General features: G+C 42.1%; 5 protein-coding genes across 5 annotated transcripts in view; 4 read left to right on the top strand and 1 right to left on the bottom strand.

The window, feature by feature from the left end:
- The first annotated feature begins 1,657 nt into the window (after nucleotides 1-1,657).
- LOC144703543 (uncharacterized) lies at nucleotides 1,658-10,021 on the top strand. The gene is made up of 12 exons (XM_078575731.1): nucleotides 1,658-1,974; nucleotides 3,381-3,508; nucleotides 3,686-3,748; nucleotides 5,859-5,977; nucleotides 6,203-6,315; nucleotides 6,402-7,203; nucleotides 7,373-8,086; nucleotides 8,196-8,417; nucleotides 8,504-8,599; nucleotides 9,111-9,305; nucleotides 9,412-9,525; nucleotides 9,632-10,021. The coding sequence occupies exons 1-12, from the start codon at nucleotides 1,877-1,879 to the stop codon at nucleotides 9,890-9,892; spliced, it is 2,925 nt and encodes a 974-aa protein (XP_078431857.1). The 5' UTR covers nucleotides 1,658-1,876; the 3' UTR covers nucleotides 9,893-10,021.
- Nucleotides 10,022-11,447: 1,426 nt separating this feature from the next.
- LOC144703542 (auxin-responsive protein IAA17-like) lies at nucleotides 11,448-12,947 on the top strand. The gene is made up of 5 exons (XM_078575730.1): nucleotides 11,448-11,958; nucleotides 12,032-12,273; nucleotides 12,349-12,427; nucleotides 12,525-12,586; nucleotides 12,656-12,947. Exons 1-5 carry the CDS (start codon nucleotides 11,699-11,701, stop codon nucleotides 12,715-12,717), a joined length of 705 nt encoding a protein of 234 aa, XP_078431856.1. The 5' UTR covers nucleotides 11,448-11,698; the 3' UTR covers nucleotides 12,718-12,947.
- A 150-nt stretch (nucleotides 12,948-13,097) lies between these two features.
- On the top strand, nucleotides 13,098-14,344 carry LOC144703541 (ARM repeat superfamily protein). The gene has a single exon (XM_078575729.1). The coding sequence runs from the start codon at nucleotides 13,304-13,306 to the stop codon at nucleotides 14,204-14,206; it is 903 nt and encodes a 300-aa protein (XP_078431855.1). The 5' UTR covers nucleotides 13,098-13,303; the 3' UTR covers nucleotides 14,207-14,344.
- A 1,921-nt stretch (nucleotides 14,345-16,265) lies between these two features.
- LOC144703184 (uncharacterized) lies at nucleotides 16,266-17,368 on the top strand. Its single transcript, XM_078575299.1, has 2 exons — nucleotides 16,266-16,561; nucleotides 16,650-17,368. The coding sequence occupies exon 2, from the start codon at nucleotides 16,660-16,662 to the stop codon at nucleotides 16,999-17,001; it is 342 nt and encodes a 113-aa protein (XP_078431425.1). The 5' UTR covers nucleotides 16,266-16,561; nucleotides 16,650-16,659; the 3' UTR covers nucleotides 17,002-17,368.
- Nucleotides 17,167-18,253, bottom strand: part of LOC144703418 (uncharacterized) — a 4,573-nt gene continuing 3,486 nt past the window's right edge. The window contains exons 3-5 of the mRNA XM_078575590.1: nucleotides 17,507-18,253; nucleotides 17,358-17,416; nucleotides 17,167-17,277 (exon numbers count right to left, since the gene is read on the bottom strand). The exon at nucleotides 17,507-18,253 is cut by the window's right edge and continues 191 nt beyond it. The gene's annotated coding sequence lies outside the window, so the exon portion shown is untranslated. The remainder of the gene's footprint in view (nucleotides 17,278-17,357; nucleotides 17,417-17,506) is intronic.

Here is an 18,253-nt window from a genome sequence, read left to right as displayed (position 1 = left end):
AATTGGGGAGGCCAAATCGAGCAATTAGGTAATTCTAATTCCCGATTGCCCATCAACTTAACTGACCAGTTGTCCACTCAGGTGATTACCTATGAGGGCAATGACCTAAATGCTACCTTCAAAATTTGTAATTATAGTCAAAATAGAGGAAAATAACTTTAACTTCTTTATGAAAACATCATAAATGCATAAAACTACATTATTTTTACACTAAATTTAGTTATGCACATAGCTCGATCAGATTTTTGTGCTAATTGTATTCTGTTTGCTTTTATTGTACAAACAAAAGATAAAATGGCTCCAAATCTGGGGTAAGTCGTGTTATTTGAAACTTTAGACTACGTAAAACAAAACGACAAGAGGTTGATGCACGAAAAGTATATAAATTAATTAGGGGGGTAGTGATAAATGGATTGTTTCCAAATAATTGATTAAATTATTTAACTTATTAAAAAACTAGGAAAAAATGTGAGGCTTTCTTATCTCCATAGATATTAATTAAGACACTATCAATTAATCGATGCTAATTATCATACTTTGTATATTTTATAAATCACTCACAATTTCACCTGAACTATACAAAAAATTCCTTTTGTAAGTAATTATGAATCTATATTTTAGTATTATTTTAATCTAGTTGCATTATAAATAGAGGTTAGAGAGGACTTCAATACTAATTTGCCTAATTCATCTTTAATTTTTGAGTTCTTAATATTCTCATGAAGTTCTCTGTCAAAGATAAATATGATGAGCCATCATCATCATTCACCTTTGAATAAAGTTGGGTTCGTGATGACTATAATGAGTTGTAATAATAATAATAATCAGCATAATAACTTATATAAAAGTTTAATGTTGATGAAATCAAATTAAGGACATTTAATTGTTGATGATATTTGATTAAATCACTAAAATTTATTAAATATTGAGTCGTAAAAGAATATGACTAGCTAGTAATGAACAAAGTCATCTCTTGAAAGACTATATAATATGGATTAAATGTCTTTTTAGATCGTAATTATTGGATGAGAGGATATATTTTATAACATAAGAATACAGTGATGAGAAGGATGATAAGTGAGGACATAATAATTAATGTATATAATTGACTACAGAATTGAAATAAGTCAGCACAATGTATAATGATAATTGGTAAATTAAATGATGATGGATGACATGTAGGGATGATGCCATGAGATGGATATATATGGATGGGTTTTATTGAATGGATTGATTGTTCAGGATAGTTTTATGTGGATGGATAAGTATATGGATGTTGAGAAGAAATGAAGTTTGATTAGTAGTAATATTTTTCTAGGATCAAGACAATATGCATTAGTAGTAGAGCCGCTTCACTTTCCTTTTGACTTCTAATTTTGATCAATACGACGAGGACTAATAAAACTTGATGAATCTGGCTGACAATCATGATCCGGCCATCAGTCCAATTATGATCAGGGCCGTCAGATCCAATGGATCGGATTGCTGACCCTAACTGACGTCACCAGAGTTCGATCGGATCGGATCGGACGAGGCCGGCGCAGAAATAATTGCTTCCGTGGACAAAAAGAACGAGACGGGGGTGATAGCGCAAAATTGTTTGTGGAAGGGTGTTAGATGCAATTTTTACCTCCGCCATTGTCTACTGCCATAGCCGGCGGAGCGGCCATCTAGGGCAGGATAGAGCCGAAACTAAGCCTATCATGCAGTTATTTCAGGTTAGATTCTCCCTGGAGAGCAATCGTTCATGATGGGTGAGTTTTATTCTGAGATTTTCTTGGAGTTCTGCTGAAGATCTTCTCAGATCCGCCCCCGTTTGCACCATCTCTGGTCCAATCTCGACTCTTTTCGTGCTGTCCGACGGATCTTTGGATCAATGGCTCTCAGACCCATCATTATACTTCTGATTGCCCTTATTTTCTTTCCCGACGTCTCTACAGCGCTTTACGAGGATCAAGTTGGTGTGGCAGATTGGTGAGTGTCTCACTTTCTATCGTTCACTAAATTAAAGCCGTGATAGCTAATTTGTTTTACCCAATTGTTGTATCGAGTTGATACCCTCTTCATAATTTCCGGTGAACAGTAGTCCTTCGAGGTTTCCGTAGCATATATTTGATGCCCTTATGAAATTTCGTGACTTTCTTGGATTTCTTTCACCCCACTGTTGGTGTTTCGCTTTCGTGGTTTAACTCTGCTGATTTACTTTGAACGGAAGGCAGCAAGCCCCGTCATCTTTTCATAATAACTTGGGGATTACTGAAAGGAGTCATGATCGGCCACATCATTGCGTACATGCGGTATCTTTTCTTGTTTGTTCATCGTTATCTTTAAAAAGTTTAATATTGTGCGTCAAAGTGCTCTGTAAGCTAACCATGAGAGATATTCATCTACATTAACATGTCTTCTGTATGTGGACGCCACTCTTGGGTTCTGCATTTGGACTTGGATCACAAGTTTGCAACGGCGCGATGGACCATTTTCACTAATGGGAGCGCATGGACATTTTTTATTTTTAAGATGTCCACAGTAGTGCTTGATGTCATACAAACATTCGTAAAATGTTCGCTGGAAGGTTAGCACTGGGATTGTGGAACTCGTTGATCAAATTTAATTGGGCTCCGTCACATATAATGAAGGGGATTAAGTATGGTTGCCCATTCAGAATTCCAGAAGAAAGAACTCCCTCCTGCCGCCGGACCTCTTCCTTTTTTTAATTGTCAACCATGGCTTTGGGCCAATAATGGCCCATTCCGACATTTTAACACCTTTTCTCCCACAGGAGGCTATTTCCTGTAAATCCTCAGTATGCTTGTGACTGATATTGTTTCTTTTCCTGTTTGGCTTCCTTCTCCTATACCCCATGGGAGGTAAGATCGTATGAAATTCCACCTATGTTGTTTTCTTAAAAAAATTTGGGATGAGCGGAGAAAGCGTATGCTCAGCCAAGTGAGGTCTATGTTCGAATCTCGAGATCCGGAGTTTTTTGAGAAAAGGTCCATCCGTCAACATCATGATTGGATCGACAATCTTACGCCTTGTTCATTATTGCTGTTTTTCCTTACTAGCGTCCTATGCTTCTGTGATGGAGAGTCAAAATCTTTTTTTTTAAGCGTACAGACTGAAAATATCTTGCCAATGCGTCCATATCGTTAGCTTTTTTTACTCCTGTTTATTGTTTTATGAATTTAACATCCACTTGCCAATCACACATGTTGCGGGGAATTGATTAACTATCCAGTGTGTATGATATAAATAGTAACTTGAAAAAACAAACCATCTACATTGGTGACCAAAAATGCCTTTAATTTTATTTTCGATGAAATGCATCTCATCACAATATTTTCATGAACTAAAATCAATAATTTTTTTGTGGCATGCAGGCACCAACAATATATTGGGAAGGTGAAGTTTGCTGTTTTTCATGCTCAAAAGGCAGGTCGAAGACGTGTCATTGTTGCTACTGAAGAAAATGTCATTGCGTCACTTGATCTTAGGAGGGGAGAATTGTGTTAGTATCTCTTTGGACAAATGGATTAATTCAGTCCTTTCTTTCTCTAACATTAGTGCAAGCTTTCTTCAAAAAAAAAAACATTAGTGCAAGCTTTCTCTTAAACTGTCGACAGTAATATTTTATTGGCCTAGTTTCCCTCGTTTAAAATTATCCTCTTCTGTTTATTAATTGCAGTTTGGAGGCATGTGCTTGGGGATAATGAATCCGTGGATCAGATCGATATTGCCTTTGGAAAATGTAATTTGGTCGTTATATGACTTGCTTATCTTTTTACAATTGCTGTTATTTTGATAATGTATTATATAACTGGGACGAATTTATTTTCTGTGATAGCCGCTGGTATTTGTTGAAAGGGCTCAACTGACGCAAATATATGCCTCTTTACAAATGAAACGATTTTTTCTTTGACATCGTCTACTTTCAGTCAAATGCTTAGTACTCGTGTGATAAGCGACAATGCAGACAACTTGGTGCTCTCAATGTTTATGATATTACATTTAACGGTTACAATATATGATATATGTTTTGGAGACCCCAGCACATTTAATTTCCTTGTCGTCCAGATTGTGAGGAACTGCATTGATGAGTACCTGAATTTCTCGTTTACGCTTTTCATATTTAGTTTTTGATCGTCCATTGTTCACCTGATATAAATCATGGTTTCAGAAGTTTAGTACTGCGCACTTTTAGCATCCCATGTGATTAATCTTGCTCTTATTAATATTCCGTAATGTGCTTCATAAATATATATGAATACTTGATCGTCGTGCCTGCTGGCACCCGGGGAGAACTAGTCTTTTTATGTAATTATGTTAGAGTTATTTTGTCTCATTAAGGTGCTATATCTATTTGAAAGTGAATTGAATTATTGTTTTGCCCTGAATGCACTATAATATTATAATGTAACGCAAGTGAGAGATAGGTCATGCTTAGAAGAGAAGCTAAAACAATTAAGCTTAACATTAAACATACCGGTCAGTTGCCTCAAACTATGTGTAAGATGTGCGGGTCACGTGCTGCTTCACATATAAACGATATTTGATCATCGTGCCTGTTAGATGCCCTGAGAGTTTGCCGTTTAACTTTATTTGGGATTTTTTAAGTGACTATATTTGGTTAATTTGTCTAATTATGGTACTGAGTTATCAGTTGGTGAGTTAATTGAATACTCGTTTTCCCCTGTCTGGGTTGTATGAAAATGGCGGGCTTTATTGATTTGATAACTGCATCTCTCTATGAATGGAGTAGGGGTGCTTTGGATGGTTAGTAACAACTTTTAAGAAGGCAAAAAGGGGAGGTTTGGTTGATTACCTGAAGATTCTTGAAGAATGGTCACATGAATTCTTGTCATGGTAGAATGGAAACAGTCCACAAACCTTACCTGAGCTTTGGATCAAGTTTCTGTAACGATACCGTTGGAAGATATTCTTGATAGAATAGTTCGAAAAAGAATTCCGGAAATGTATATAAGAAGAGGTTCAGAAATAGAGATAGAGTCGAGTAGAGAGTAGAGAATGGAGTCAATCTCTTCGAAGGACGAGTGGAGGAGAATCGGATCGATCCTGCTCCTCAGAAACTTGGAGATTCTCCACTCCCGCCCAAGTTCGCTCTGCGAATTCTTGAATTTGAAAAAGCATACCTGAATGGGCCTTCAAGGCTCTTATTTATAGGGGCGTTTTCCCGCCATTATTCTGGGTAAGAGATGCCTTTAGCTCCTCCTTTTCTTAGAGCTTTGATAAGTCCTTAAAAGGGACCTTATCAGTTTCTCAGGTGCTTCTATCGTTCATGATAGACAGCATAAGTATGGTTGAGCAATTTCGATAATATATTTGTTCACAGTCCAGGTGAAGCTCATAATTCGTGCAAGGGAAAGCTTATGATCTAGTTGGTTGGGTTCAGCAATCAGATCAAATCGGATTGGATTGTATTTTGATCGTGACTAGTGGACAATCAGTTGGCATCGAGTTCAATCAGATTGAATGATTGGATCGATTTCATGGATCAGATCTTTAGCGGAACCATGGGTTCTATGATGTGTTTCTATCCGGAAGTCCATTCGCTGATGGATCAACTATTAGGTCTATTTTTTCTATCTGATAGATTTGTACATTTCTTCTCTTATTCTATGGGCGTCAGATTACAGTAGAAATAATAGAGCTATTTATCTCAACTGATATTACATTTTTAGTTGGCTTTACTTATAATTCCCTTTCCAATGGGTGATGAGCTTTCTATCACTTATTCATTGCCGATATCTCTAATTCTCTGAATGATGTTGTACACAAAGCACCCGTCGTAGGTGATTTAGGATCAAGCCTAATTTAATGAATGTTTTTGTGTATCACAGATGTTATAACTCTCTCATCTGGCAGTATTTTGAGAACATGGAATCTTCCTGACGGGCAGATGGTGTGGGAGTCACTTCTGCCTGCCTCATCATCTTTGGGTTCTCTTTTCTATATTCCAGTAAGCAACAAAAGTCATATTTTGTAGTTTCTTTTTTTATATGGTGCATCTTGTTTTTTTTAAAGAATAATTTATTGCATCTCACTTTAACAACAGAATGATGCCTCTAAAGATGTCAACTTCCTCATCACCCCTCTAAAATATTTTTTCGATATTTTTGATGAGTTGGAATCGCCATTTGTATTTGATTTTCTTTCTGATTTTGTTAACTTTATTGGATCGCAGGATAGCACTGAAGTAGGGGCTGACCGACAAATATTCGTTTTCTCTGGTGGATACATTCATGCTGTTTCTAGCATAGATGGTAAAATTATCTGGAGTAAAGCTTTCAAAGAAGGGTATTCCTATCTAAACGAAACTTTATTCTCTAGGAATTTGGTTATATTATATGCAGAATCAAACTAACTTCTAGTATCCTTTGCAGATTAGAGATTAAACATATTTATTCGATTCCCAATGGCGATATAGCAGCTGTAGGATTTTCCGGTTCCTCAAAGGTCGAAACATATCAGCTCAGCTTTAAGAACGGGGATGTGCTTGTCCACAAGGCTGCCTCCTTTCCTGGATCTTTATTAACGGAAGGAGCTTTTGTTTCTAATGATGTATTTGTCACTTTAGACGTTACAAGGTCTATCATAGTCTTAGTGAACCTTCGTGAAGAGATCACCTTTCATCAAACTCATGTTTCTGATATTGTGGTAGTGTACGACTCCTCATCAGCATCTATCATGCCTTGTAAGTTAACTGGCATGTTTGCTCTAGAGCTCCAGTCATCTAAGCTGTTAATCGAAGTGATTAATTCTAAAGAGTTCAAGATTATCGGGGAACTCCCCTTCAGAGTTTCGCTCAGCAGTGGTCTCTTCCTTGCAAATGGGCAGCAAGCATTCGGTATCATGAGGCATGACGAATCTGGGGCTCATTTCTCCGTAAAGCTCAATACAGACTTTCACACAGACGTGCTTCATGAAAAGATCAAGCTTGGTAGTCAACGAGGATCAGTTGAAAGAATTTTCTTGAATACTTATGTGAAAACTGATAAATCTCACGGATTCAGGGCGTTGATCGTCATGGAAGACCATTCGCTTCTTTTGGTGCAACAAGGTGAGGTTGTCTGGTCTAGGGAAGATGGGCTTGCTTCCATTATTGCATCGACATCATCGGATCTGCCTCTTGAGAAAGGAGTCTCGGTGGCCAAAGTGGAACACAGCATTTCTGAATGGATTGAGGTACCCACATTTCATTCCTGCGTCTTTTTTTTTTCATTTTCTCGGAATTCAATCTTGTTCAAGAAAAACATCCTGCTTATAAATGAAAAGTAGCACCCTTGCTATTAGCTATAGCTTTTAGCGCTTGAAACCAACAAATCGTTTTAATGATTGGTTTTCATTTTAAAAGGGCCATTTACTGAAGCTCAAAGGAACCCTAAGGATTGCGAGTGCAGAGGACCAGGCCAAGATCCAAAGGATAAGGTTGAAAAGTTCTGAAAAGACCAAGATGACAAGAGACCACAATGGTTTTCGAAAGCTATTGATCGTGCTGAGCAGAGCAGGAAAAGTCTACGCCCTCCACACAGGAGATGGTAGAATCGTTTGGTCTGCCCTTCTTGTGAATCCTTCTGAGAAGCTTGTTCCTGTTGGTATTTACCAATGGCACGTACCACATCATCATGCCATGCTCGAGAATCCATCTGTGGTCGTAATAGGCCGACGTGGACTTCATCCCGATGCGCCAGGTGTCATGTTCATCATCGATGGCTACAGCGGGGAGATCATCAGTTCATCAGAGCTCGCACATTCCGTTCGACAAGTGATGCCTCTCCCTTTTGGGGATTCTTCTGATCAGCGGCTTCATCTTATTATTGACGGGAATAAGAAGGGGCATGTGTATCCAAGAACAGCTGAATCGATTGACACGTTCGAATCCAAACGAGGAAATATTTACTGGTACTCGGTTGATGAAGGTGCCGTTCGAGGGTACTCCTTTCATGGAAATTGCATTGGAGATCTTGATGGAGATCGCTCTTGCTATGACTCGAGAGAGCTTTGGTCGGTCATCTTCCCCTCAGATTCTGAGAAGATCATTGCTACTGCCACTAGAAAGCAGAACGAGGTTAAAACCATTCTAGATGCCCAATAATATACATTGTTGAAAATAAAATTTACGTAGTTTACTTGTCAAATTTCTTCAATTTTTCATCTTTCAAAAAACAAATCTTCAGGTGGTTCACACCCAAGCAAAGGCAATCGGGAACGAGGATGTTTTGTACAAATACATTTCCAAAAACATGATCTTTGTGGCTACAACATCTCCGAGGGCCGCTGGGAACATCGGATCTGCAACGCCAGAAGAAGCTGTTCTTGTTGTATACCTCATCGATGCCGTGACTGGACGTATAATCTATCGTTTGACCCACATCAGCGCTCAGGGACCTGTTCATGCCGTAAGTTTGGCTCAAGATTTATGAATAAAATATTTCAAAAAATGCCTGCCCTCGTATTGAATAATTAAATAATCTCTTGATTGAAGGTTTTGAGCGAAAACTGGGTTGTATACCACTACTTCAACCTCAGGGCGCACAAGTTTGAGATGTCCGTCATCGAAGTGTACGATCAGTCTCGTAAGGTGAGCATGGGTCCTGAGAACTCCTTTTTTGATTAATTTATTCTAATTTTAAATGTAAATAATATTCTATTTTTATGGCATTTTGAATTTATATTTTACTTTTTAATTTGTTAAAAATATTTTTAAATCTTTAACTTGTTTTGATTTATTTTTTTAAATTGAAATTTTAACTTATTTTTAATTTTGTATCTTATATTTAATTTTTAACTTATTTTCTCTTTTTAACTTATTTTCAAATTTTAACTTATTTTAAAAATTTAACTTATTTTTAATTTCTAGTTTATTTTTAAAATTTAACTTACTTTCAGTTTATAACTTATTTTGAAACTTTGATTGTTTTTATTTTTATGACATTTGCAATTTATGCTAAATGAATTTATTTCTACTTTTACCTTATTTTTATGGCATTTGGAATTTCTATGTGAGTGATATCTATCTACAATGTTTTGAACTAGTTAGATAAGAGATCAACGCAAGGTTATTAAAACATGGGACTCCTTGACGCGCGCAGGACGACAAGAGCATATGGAAATTGGTACTGGGAAAGCACAACCTGACGTCGCCCGTATCTGCCTACTCCCAACCGGAGGTGGCAGTGAAATCCCAGACCTACTTCTTCACTCATTCCGTCAAAACGATGGGCGTCACGTCAACCGCCAAGGGAATCACCTCCAAGCAGCTTCTCGTCGGCACTGTCGCCGACCAGGTCCGAAATCCCCCTCCCAAAAAAAAAAACAAAAAAAAACAAAAAAAACACACCCACCCACGAACATTTTCTTCTTCATATCTTATTTATCATGTGAATAAAACAGGTTTTAGCGGTGGACAAGCGTTTCCTCGACCCGCGGCGGACGAGAGACCCGTCTCCCTCGGAGCGAGAGGAAGGGGTCATCCCCTTCACCGACTCTCTGCCCATAATTCCTCAGGTTTTTTTTCTTTCTTTCTGCTGATTTCAATCCTAAAAAAAAGGGAAAAAAAAAACGAAAAAAAAAGAGGAGATTTTCTTTTCATGAATGTGCAACTCTTTGGCAGGCGTACGTGACGCATTCTCTGCAAGTGGAAGGGCTGCGAGGAATAGTGACGATGGCGGCGAAGCTGGAGTCAACGTCTTTGGTGTTCGCCTACGGCGTTGACCTGTTCTTCACTCGGGTGGCGCCGTCAAGAACGTACGACTCGCTGACGGAGGACTTCAGCTACGCGCTTCTCCTCATCACCATCTTCGCCCTCGTCGCCGCCATCCTCGTTACGTGGGTTCTCGCCCGGAAGAAGGAACTCGCCGACAAGTGGCTTTGACCATCTCTGTCTCTCTCTTTCTTATTCTATATATCTATCTCTCTTGATTATCGTAGAGCACTGGCAGTTTTGAAGACATTGCAATAGTCATCTGCGCAATAATCGCTTAAAATTTCTAAATTTTGGTCATTTCTCTCTCTCTCTCTCGATTATCTCAGAGCACTGGCGGTTTTGAAGACATTTGCTGTAGTCCTTCGGGCAATAATCGCTTTAAAATTCTAACTTTTAGTCCTTTCTGTCTCTCTTTCTCTTGATTATCTTAGAGCACTGGCAGTTTTGAAGACGTTGCAATGTTCCTTTGGGCAATAATCTCTTAAAGATTCTGACTTTTGATCCTTTTTCTCTCTCTCCGGATCTCCCTCTTGATAATCTTAGAGCACTGGCAGTTTTGAAGACGTTGCAATAGTCCTTTTCGCAATAATCACTTAAAAATTCAAACTTTTAGTCCTCTCTGTCTCTCTCTCTCTCTCCTGACAATCTTAGAGCACTGGCAGTTTTGAAGACATTGCAATAGTCCTCTAGGCAATAATAGCTTAAAAATTCTAACTTTGGTCCTTTCTGTCTCTCTCTCTCTTGATTATCGTAGAGCACTGGCAGTCTTGAAGATATTGCAGTAGTCCTTTTGGGCAACAATCGATTAAAAATTCTAACTTTTGGTGCTTTCTCTCTCTCTCTCTCTTGATTATAGTAGAGCACTGGCAGGTTTGAAGACATTTGCTATAGTCCTTTGGGCAATAATCGCTTAAAAATTCTAACTTTTGGTCATTTCTGTCTCTCTCTCTTGATTATCTTAGAGCACTGGCAGTTTTGAAGACACTTTGGCTTTAATCCATTGGGCAATAATCACCTTAAAAAATCTCTCTACCTTTCTCTCTCTTCTGCAGTGGAGAACGTCGACTGAGCCATTAACAGTTTGTCGAGCCGCCCCCACCTGGCGTAGCCGCCGAGGGCCGGTGGAGGCTAATAATGGCCCCGGCACGCGCAGGGGAAATTGCCCACGCCTGCTTTCTGCGCGTTTATTCTAGAGAGAGAGAGAAAGAATAGTGCTCAGAGCCTCAGAGCGATATCATAGAGCAGATAATTCATGGAGAGAGATCTCGTGAAAAATCAGTGTGAATGAGCAAATACGAGAGAGTTCTAAGAGAGTAGAGAGGAGAGAGGAAAGATATCAAGAAGAAATGATATATAGATGAGACAGAGATCACGGAGAGATGAAGAAGAGAGAATGATCGAAGATGTCGGCAAAGAGTTTTTTTTTTTGAAATATTGATGTCGGCAAAGTGATAACGGAGAGAGAGGACGAATAGAGAGAGATGACAGAGAGATATCAGAGAGAAACGAGAGGCAAGGAAGAGAGATAGAGAGAGAGAGAAAGAGACGGAGGGATGGTTGTTGAATAATTAAATGGGGACAAGAAGACAGCGAGAGAGATTCCTTGCCCACGAAATCCTGCGTCCTGGATTAGTACAAGGGTTACTCTCCCTCGCGGGTGGAACCCCACCCGAACCAAGATTCACCGGGTTTTTCTCCAGCAAAAGAATAAAGCCAACCATTTTCTCCGCTTCAGCGCCGCGTGTCCAGAATTTACCCGCCCAGGAGAGAAGACGCAGCGGCAGAAACGCCGGCGCCGATGTGACGGCCGCGCAGAGCTGCCCCTCTCCCGCTGGATCGCCCTCTTCACTTCCAAACGTTTACTTTAAAATCTATCCCCATTCCCAAACAGCATTATTCTATTCTTGAAGCTGTTCCTTGAAGCTGTTCTTGCCGTTTATCCTCCTCTTCTATTCTCTCGCCGTGGTGGGTTTGATGACTCCGCCCTCGGAGGACGGCCTCGGCGATCTTAGAGAGACGAAGCTCCGGCTCGGCCTCCCTGGCTCGGAGTCTCCGGACCGGGAGGCCTGGGATAAGACTGCTCTAATGCTCGGCCCTCCCAAGGGTGGCGCCGCCGCCCTCTCCGGGGCTAAGAGAGGCTTCTCCGACGAAGCTTCTCCGGCGGCGCCGAAGAGCCCTCTAGGCAGCGACTTTAACGCGAAGGCCCAAGCTGTCTCCTCTCCCCATGCCGCTAAGTTAGTCTCTTTCATTTGCCATCGTTAATCCTGAGAAATTTTCGATCTTTCGCTGAAATTTGTTGTCTCGCAGGGCGCGGGTGGTGGGTTGGCCGCCGATTCAGAGCTACCGCAAGAACATATTGTCCGGCAACGCTCCGAAGAACGGGAGCGCCTCTCCGGAAGAAGGTTCGACGAAGGAAGAGGAACGCCGCCTGTACGTGAAGGTTAGCATGAACGGCGCCCCGTATCTAAGAAAGGTTGACCTGAAGGCTTTCGCCTGCTACGAGGAGCTCTCTTCCGCGCTGGAGAAGATGTTCAGCTGCTTCACCTCAGGTGAACAATTTACGCGCTTCTTGAATAAATAATCGTCGTCCGAACGCGTCTCCGAACTCTATTTATGAATAACAGGCATTCCCGGCTCCGAGTACGTTCTAATGTACCAGGACAAGGAGCATGATTGGATGCTCGTCGGCGACGTTCCATGGGAGTGAGCGAGCATCTCGATAAATCTTTTCTAAAAAGATAAATCTTTTCTAAAAAGATAAATCTTTTCTTATCGTAATCTGTTTTTTTTTTCTCGCCAGAATATTCATTGCGACGTGCAAGAGGGTGAGGATGATGAAGGGTTCTGAGGCCATCGGATTAGGTGAAGCTTGGATTGATTTTCATATTGTCTTCTCTCGCTAAACTTACGAACCAGCTCGTAATTCCGCAGATCCCAGGAGCGCCTCGAAGGACAGAAACAGGGATAAAAACACTTACGAATGTGGATCGTAATGTCAATGTCGGCGACCTGCGAGTCGAAGTGGGGGAGTTCATTGAATGAGTGGGGGCCTCGCAGCTTTCCTATCGGGGTCTTCTTTTCCATGCTCGGCCATGCATGGATTCCTATCTCGCTCAATTTTCATGGCTGCATTCATGATTCTGTTCTGTCTGGCTCCCGGTTTTCCGCGATGGGCCGCGTCATTGAATGCGCTAACCAGAGGCCAACTGGTAGAATTTCTATCTCTTTCTCTCTCTTTCTCTCTCTCTATTATTTTCTCTTTCTAGAGGAGGTAGGAGAGAGGCCCGCTGTGGCCCATTGCGTCTGCAAAGATTCGACGGCGAAGGAGATTGAATTTGAAGCGCGTTGTTTCTCTTCTGCGGTGCCATGCACGTGGAATACAGCGACAGACTCCTGCCGAGAGTAGGCAGTGAGGGTGGGGGGAGGGGCCAGTTTATATAAAACCCGGGCCCGGCCTCCGAAGACTTCACTCTCTCTCTCCCTCTCTCTCTCTCTCTCACTCTCTGTCTCCCTGCCACGGCTGGCGGCACCGCCGTCGCCGGTATTATCGCGATTTCGCGCGATTTGTTAGGAAGAACCATGAGCAGCAAAGCCGGGCGATCTCGGCAGCCCCACAAACCCAAATCCCCTTCAAGAGCACTCTTCTCTTGCGGTATTTTCCGGGCCAGGCGCAGCCCGGAAAAGCCGCCGCCGGCGGTAAGCTTGCCTCCAGCTTCCTCCCAAATCTCGCAATTGGACAAGGAGAAGCCGCAACGTCTACCGTCCTCGTCGTCCTCGTCGTCTTCCTCCACATCGCAGAGCTTCACCCAGTGGCGATTCCCGCTGACGCATCCCACGGCTGAACCCAAGCTCGACCCAGGGGCAGAGTACGACGGCCTACGGCTCGATTCCGGCGACCGGATCGCGGCGCTGCGGCTCATCGAGCGGCGCCTGGCGCAGGACCCAAGCGCGGCCGCCGCGCCTTGCCCGCCCCCGGTCATGGCCGGGGTCGTGGCCGCGGTGCAGGACCCGGCCACGGCGAGGACCGCCGCGAAGGTCCTGCTGGCGCTGCTACTGCTGGAGAAGAACAGGGCGGTGGCGCTGGAGGCGGGGGCGGCGGCGGCGGCGCTGGAGGCGGTGGCGGTGGCGGCCGGCGGGGGGGCGGCGGTGGCGGCGGTGGCGGCGGAGCGCGCGCTGGCGGCGCTTGAGCTCATGTGCACGGTGCCGGAGGGCGCGGCAGAGGTGCGAGCCAACCCGACTGCGGCGGGCTCCCTGATCTTGGCCGCGGAGAAGATGTCCGGGAGAGGAAGGGAGTGCGCGGTGGGGGTCATGGCGGCGATCTACGCCGGGGAGGGGGCGGCGGCGGCGCCGCCGGCGGTGGGGAGGGCCGTGGTCGCCGCGCTGCAGGGAGAGTGCACGGCGCGCGGGCGGCGCAAGGGGGCGCAGCTCTTGAAGGCGCTCAAGGACGGTGGCCATCTTCACCTTCCCCTGGACGGACCTTGATGTCCAAAGATCGCTTCTTTACTTTCCCCCCCCCCCCCCCCCTCCCAACTGGACTTCTGTAGTGTAATTTGTAATTCCTCGTACGGCGTTTGAAGTTTTGAAGCGCATGCTTCTGCACTGGACACTTATTTAACCCTGTCGGAGCTAGCCATTGTTCATCTGAAATCTTTGCCCTCGACGTATGCTGCTCTGGGCATTTACTACATGATTCCTTGATTTTCGCGTTCCTCTTGTACGGTTTCTTCTAGCTTCTTATTTCTTCTTATCATTTTCTTGCTCCGACAACCTTCTCCTTCCTCACCTCGTATCTTCTTCTATTCTCTTCTTGTTTCTGCTCATTGTATCTTCTTCAAGCTTATTCTTCTTCTGACTTCTTCATCATCTAGCTTATTCTACTTTCTTCTTCTATCTGCTACTGGAATCTTCTTATAGATTCTTCAAGCTTTTACTTCTAGTGTCTTTTATCTTAATCTTCATCCAGTTTCATCTTCTTCCAGCTTTATCTTTTATTTGCTTCTTTTATATGTATTTTCATAAAACATCCTTTTCTTCCTGTTTCATCTCGCATTAACTTCTTCTGTGTGTATCTTCGTTTACCTTCATCTTCTTCCAGCTTAGAGTTCTTTATATTTGTTCACATATTTAATTTTTTTCTTCTTCTGGTTTATTGTAGTTTCTTCTTTTTCTTGTTATTTTTATCCTTCTTATACTTCAAATATTAATTATTATTGTGTTTCTTCGTATATACTTATTCTTTACATTTTCGTTCATTATTATTGTGCATCTTCTAATTACTTTTTCTTGTTCCAACTTTTTGTTTGTCTTCGTCTTATTCTAGTCCCATCTTGTCTTTCTTCCAGTTTCTTTGTGTTCTAGTTCCATCTTACTTTTGTATGGTTTCTTCTCCTAGTTCCATCTTACTTTTGTATGGTTTCTTCTTCTAGTTCCATCTTATTTTTCTAGTTCGTTCTTAGTTTGATTATCTGGTTTCTTCTTATTTTGGTTTCCTCTTTGTGTTTCTTTTTATGATAGTTATCTATTATTATGAATCTTCCTCTTCTTCTCGTATCTATCTAGTCATCTAATTTCATCTTATTTTATGTTAGCTTCACCCAGATTTTTATTCTTTTTATTAATATTCCAGTTTCTTTGTCTTGTTTTCTTCTAGATTCTTAAATTCTATTATTATTCCTACTATTCTAGTTCCTTCTTGTTCATAATCTTTTTCTAGTTTGATCTTCGAGTTTATAATTCTTATTCTCCTAGTTTTTATTCTCCTTCTATGCTTTCCACATTTTCTATTCATATTGGCCTCTTCTTTTTCTTCCTTTTTGTTGTATTTATCATCTTCTAATTCTTCTGTCATTCAATTGGTTTTTTTCTTGTTCTTTTTTTAGATGCATATTCTTGATATTTGACTCCTTTGTATAATTTGTTCTTAATTTGTTATAAATTTTATTATTCTTCTCCTAGTTTCTCTGTTTCTTCCAATTAGCATTAATATTCTAGTTTTTTTTTTTTTAGTATCCTACAAATCTTATTCATATTCAACTTTCTTCTTCTTATAAATTCAGCTTCTTTATATTTTCTACTTTTTATAACTTCCTCTGTCCTCTTCTAGTTTGATGTTCTTGTTATATATTCTTCTAGCTTCTTTTTCGCATCATTATTATTCAACTTTCATCTTTTATTCTCTCCTCTTTTGTATTCTAACCTCCTCTAGCTTCTTCGTCTTCTACTTTCAAAGAACAAGGAAGGAGACATCCAGAAACTCAGGGGAAGCGAAAAATGACAACAAGGCATGTTTACAAAGCTTGCTTACAAAAAAGTGGAGGAAGACTGGCTGAAGAACAGGCGCAACTTGATTCTGTGTGACCCTTTTGTTCCGCTCGAAATGGCGATTAAAAAAGAAGCAAGAATGGCGCAGCTGTTCCCTCAACAAGTGTTCGTCTATTACTAACCCACACTCTGCGAATACACATTCTAAAATGGGAAAATACTACGAAAGAGCATCAACTATTGATTTTGTCAGCTGGGCAGCAAGAACCAATGAGAAGACGCCAAGTGGCGTCTTCTTTTTTCCCAGCGGCGGTCAAATGCTGATGTGGTAGCCACCGTGGCAGCCAGGTGGACTCCACGTCTCCGGCGCCGCCGACGCCGCACGGCTCCGTCCGCCCACGCCGCCGCCCATCTCCGCCCACGCCGCCGCCCATCTCCGTCCCCTGCCGCCGCGCGTCTCCGGCCGCCGCCGCCGCGCGTCTACGGCCGCCTCCGACGCCGCCCGTCTCCGTCCGCCGCCGACACTGCCCGCCGGCCTTCGCCGTCGACGCCGCCCGTCTCCGTCCACCTTCGACGGTCAGCGGTCTTCTTCTTCTATCTCGTTTCTTTTTCTTTCATTTTTGTCGTTCCTCCCTTGTCTCACCGTACTGACGGTCTCGGGCAGTACGAAGAGCATGGAGAAGAGTTCATCGACATGCTGGACGTGGAAGAGGAAGAAAAAGAAGAAGAAGGAGAGGAAGAAGAAGAGGAAGAAGAAGAAGAAGAAGAAGAAGAAGAAGAAGAGGAAGAAGAATAAGAAGGAGAAGAAGAAGAAGAAGGAGAAGAAGAAGAAGAAGAGGAGGAGGAGGAGGAGGAGGAAGAGGAGGAGGAGGAAGAAGAAGAAGAAGAAGAAGAAGAAGAAGAAGAAGAAGAGGAGGAGGAGGAAGAAGAGGAGGAGGAAGAAGAAGAAGAAGAAGAAGAAGAAGAAGAAGAAGAAGAAGAAGACGAAGAAGAGGAAGAAGCAGATATCAGGGTAAGCGAGAGTCTGCGCGAGCAGTGATGAAGCAGATGGTATCCGATATCAACATCGATATTCCCGGAAATCGATTTTTGGATATTGATATCGATTTTTGGATATCCTAAATATGTAGGATATCCAATATTCCCGTGTACAACTTATAGTTTATAACGCACGAAAACAAACACGGATGCCATTTATCTTGGTAGCTCTTTATCTTGAGATGAGGTGAATTGATCTATGTGGGTCTTCTGTGGCATCAGTCGTGCCGCATAGGTTATTTTGTTTTTGGTACCTATAAAATATGGTGACCGATTAATAACCGAGTTCAAACCGAGTGCGGCATAGTTAATTAAAATGAAGAAACAATCAAACCTGGAACTTGGTCGTGCTCTTCAACAATTTGCTGAATCCTCTTGAAGAATACTGTGATCCTTGCATGATTGATCATTGCGTGCTTAAACTTTTATATTTAATGAAAATCGAGGCTATAAAGGAAGTTCAACAAAAAACTCAATCCATACTTCGCATGCAGGTTGTAGTCTTCTATTGCTGCATGTCTTTCTATTATGGCTGCCTTGGTTGCAGAGAGAGCAGTGCATTTGCACGCCTTTCTTGGTTAATCTTAGACCATCAGGACCTGCCTCACTAACGTCAGTTCTTCTTCTATGCTTCGGCCTTCCCAGTTGTTTCTTTGGCAATGGGGGGGAAGAGGTAGCTTCCCTCATTTTCCCCCCACATATTTTTCCCATTCATCGGCGGGATACCATAACTATAAGCTAGCTGGTATGAATCCCTCTTCAACCATTCCTTGACGTAATTAGCAGGGTCCGCCCGGATAAAGTGAATGCAGGCAATAGAATGCTGGAATGGAATGCCCGTGATAGTCCAATATCTGCAGGTACAGTGTTGGGCACGCAGGTCAACCACGTATCCTTCTCCGTGTGTGCTAACCTCGAATTTAAGATGGCCTGCATGGATAACGCTGCATGCCCTACACTTGAGTCTATTATCTTCGAGTACCCGTCTTATCTGAGGGCATAAGGAATCAGCACTCTTGGAGAATATCTCCATGTTCTTAACTATACGTTCCATGATTGTCATTCTAATGTATTCCAACATGTCGATGATAGGTTTAGACCTACTCGGCAAGATGAAGCTATTGAAATACTCAAACATATTGTTATCAATAACCTCACATTTCGGCTTGTCATAAATAAAAGTCCTGCAAAAATTTTGTACGCCTACCTCTAGAAGATCTTGCACAGCTT

Source organism: Wolffia australiana, chromosome 5, assembly GCF_029677425.1.
Source record: "Wolffia australiana isolate 7733 chromosome 5, ASM2967742v1".
Lineage (NCBI taxonomy): Eukaryota > Viridiplantae > Streptophyta > Magnoliopsida > Alismatales > Araceae > Wolffia > Wolffia australiana.
This window is presented reverse-complemented; position numbering and strand designations above follow the sequence as displayed.

Excerpts from the sequence above, each read along its gene's own strand:
- LOC144703543 (XM_078575731.1), top strand. The coding sequence starts at position 1,877 with ATGGCTCTCAGACCCATCATTATACTTCTGATTGCCCTTATTTTCTTT. Across the intron at positions 3,749-5,858 it reads CGATATTGCCTTTGGAAAAT|ATGTTATAACTCTCTCATCT; the intron begins GTAATTTGGTCG and ends TGTGTATCACAG. Across the intron at positions 9,526-9,631 it reads CTCTGCCCATAATTCCTCAG|GCGTACGTGACGCATTCTCT; the intron begins GTTTTTTTTCTT and ends ACTCTTTGGCAG.
- LOC144703542 (XM_078575730.1), top strand. The coding sequence starts at position 11,699 with ATGACTCCGCCCTCGGAGGACGGCCTCGGCGATCTTAGAGAGACGAAG. Across the intron at positions 11,959-12,031 it reads TCCTCTCCCCATGCCGCTAA|GGCGCGGGTGGTGGGTTGGC; the intron begins GTTAGTCTCTTT and ends GTTGTCTCGCAG. Across the intron at positions 12,587-12,655 it reads TTCTGAGGCCATCGGATTAG|ATCCCAGGAGCGCCTCGAAG; the intron begins GTGAAGCTTGGA and ends GTAATTCCGCAG.
- LOC144703541 (XM_078575729.1), top strand. The coding sequence starts at position 13,304 with ATGAGCAGCAAAGCCGGGCGATCTCGGCAGCCCCACAAACCCAAATCC.
- LOC144703184 (XM_078575299.1), top strand. The coding sequence starts at position 16,660 with ATGGAGAAGAGTTCATCGACATGCTGGACGTGGAAGAGGAAGAAAAAG.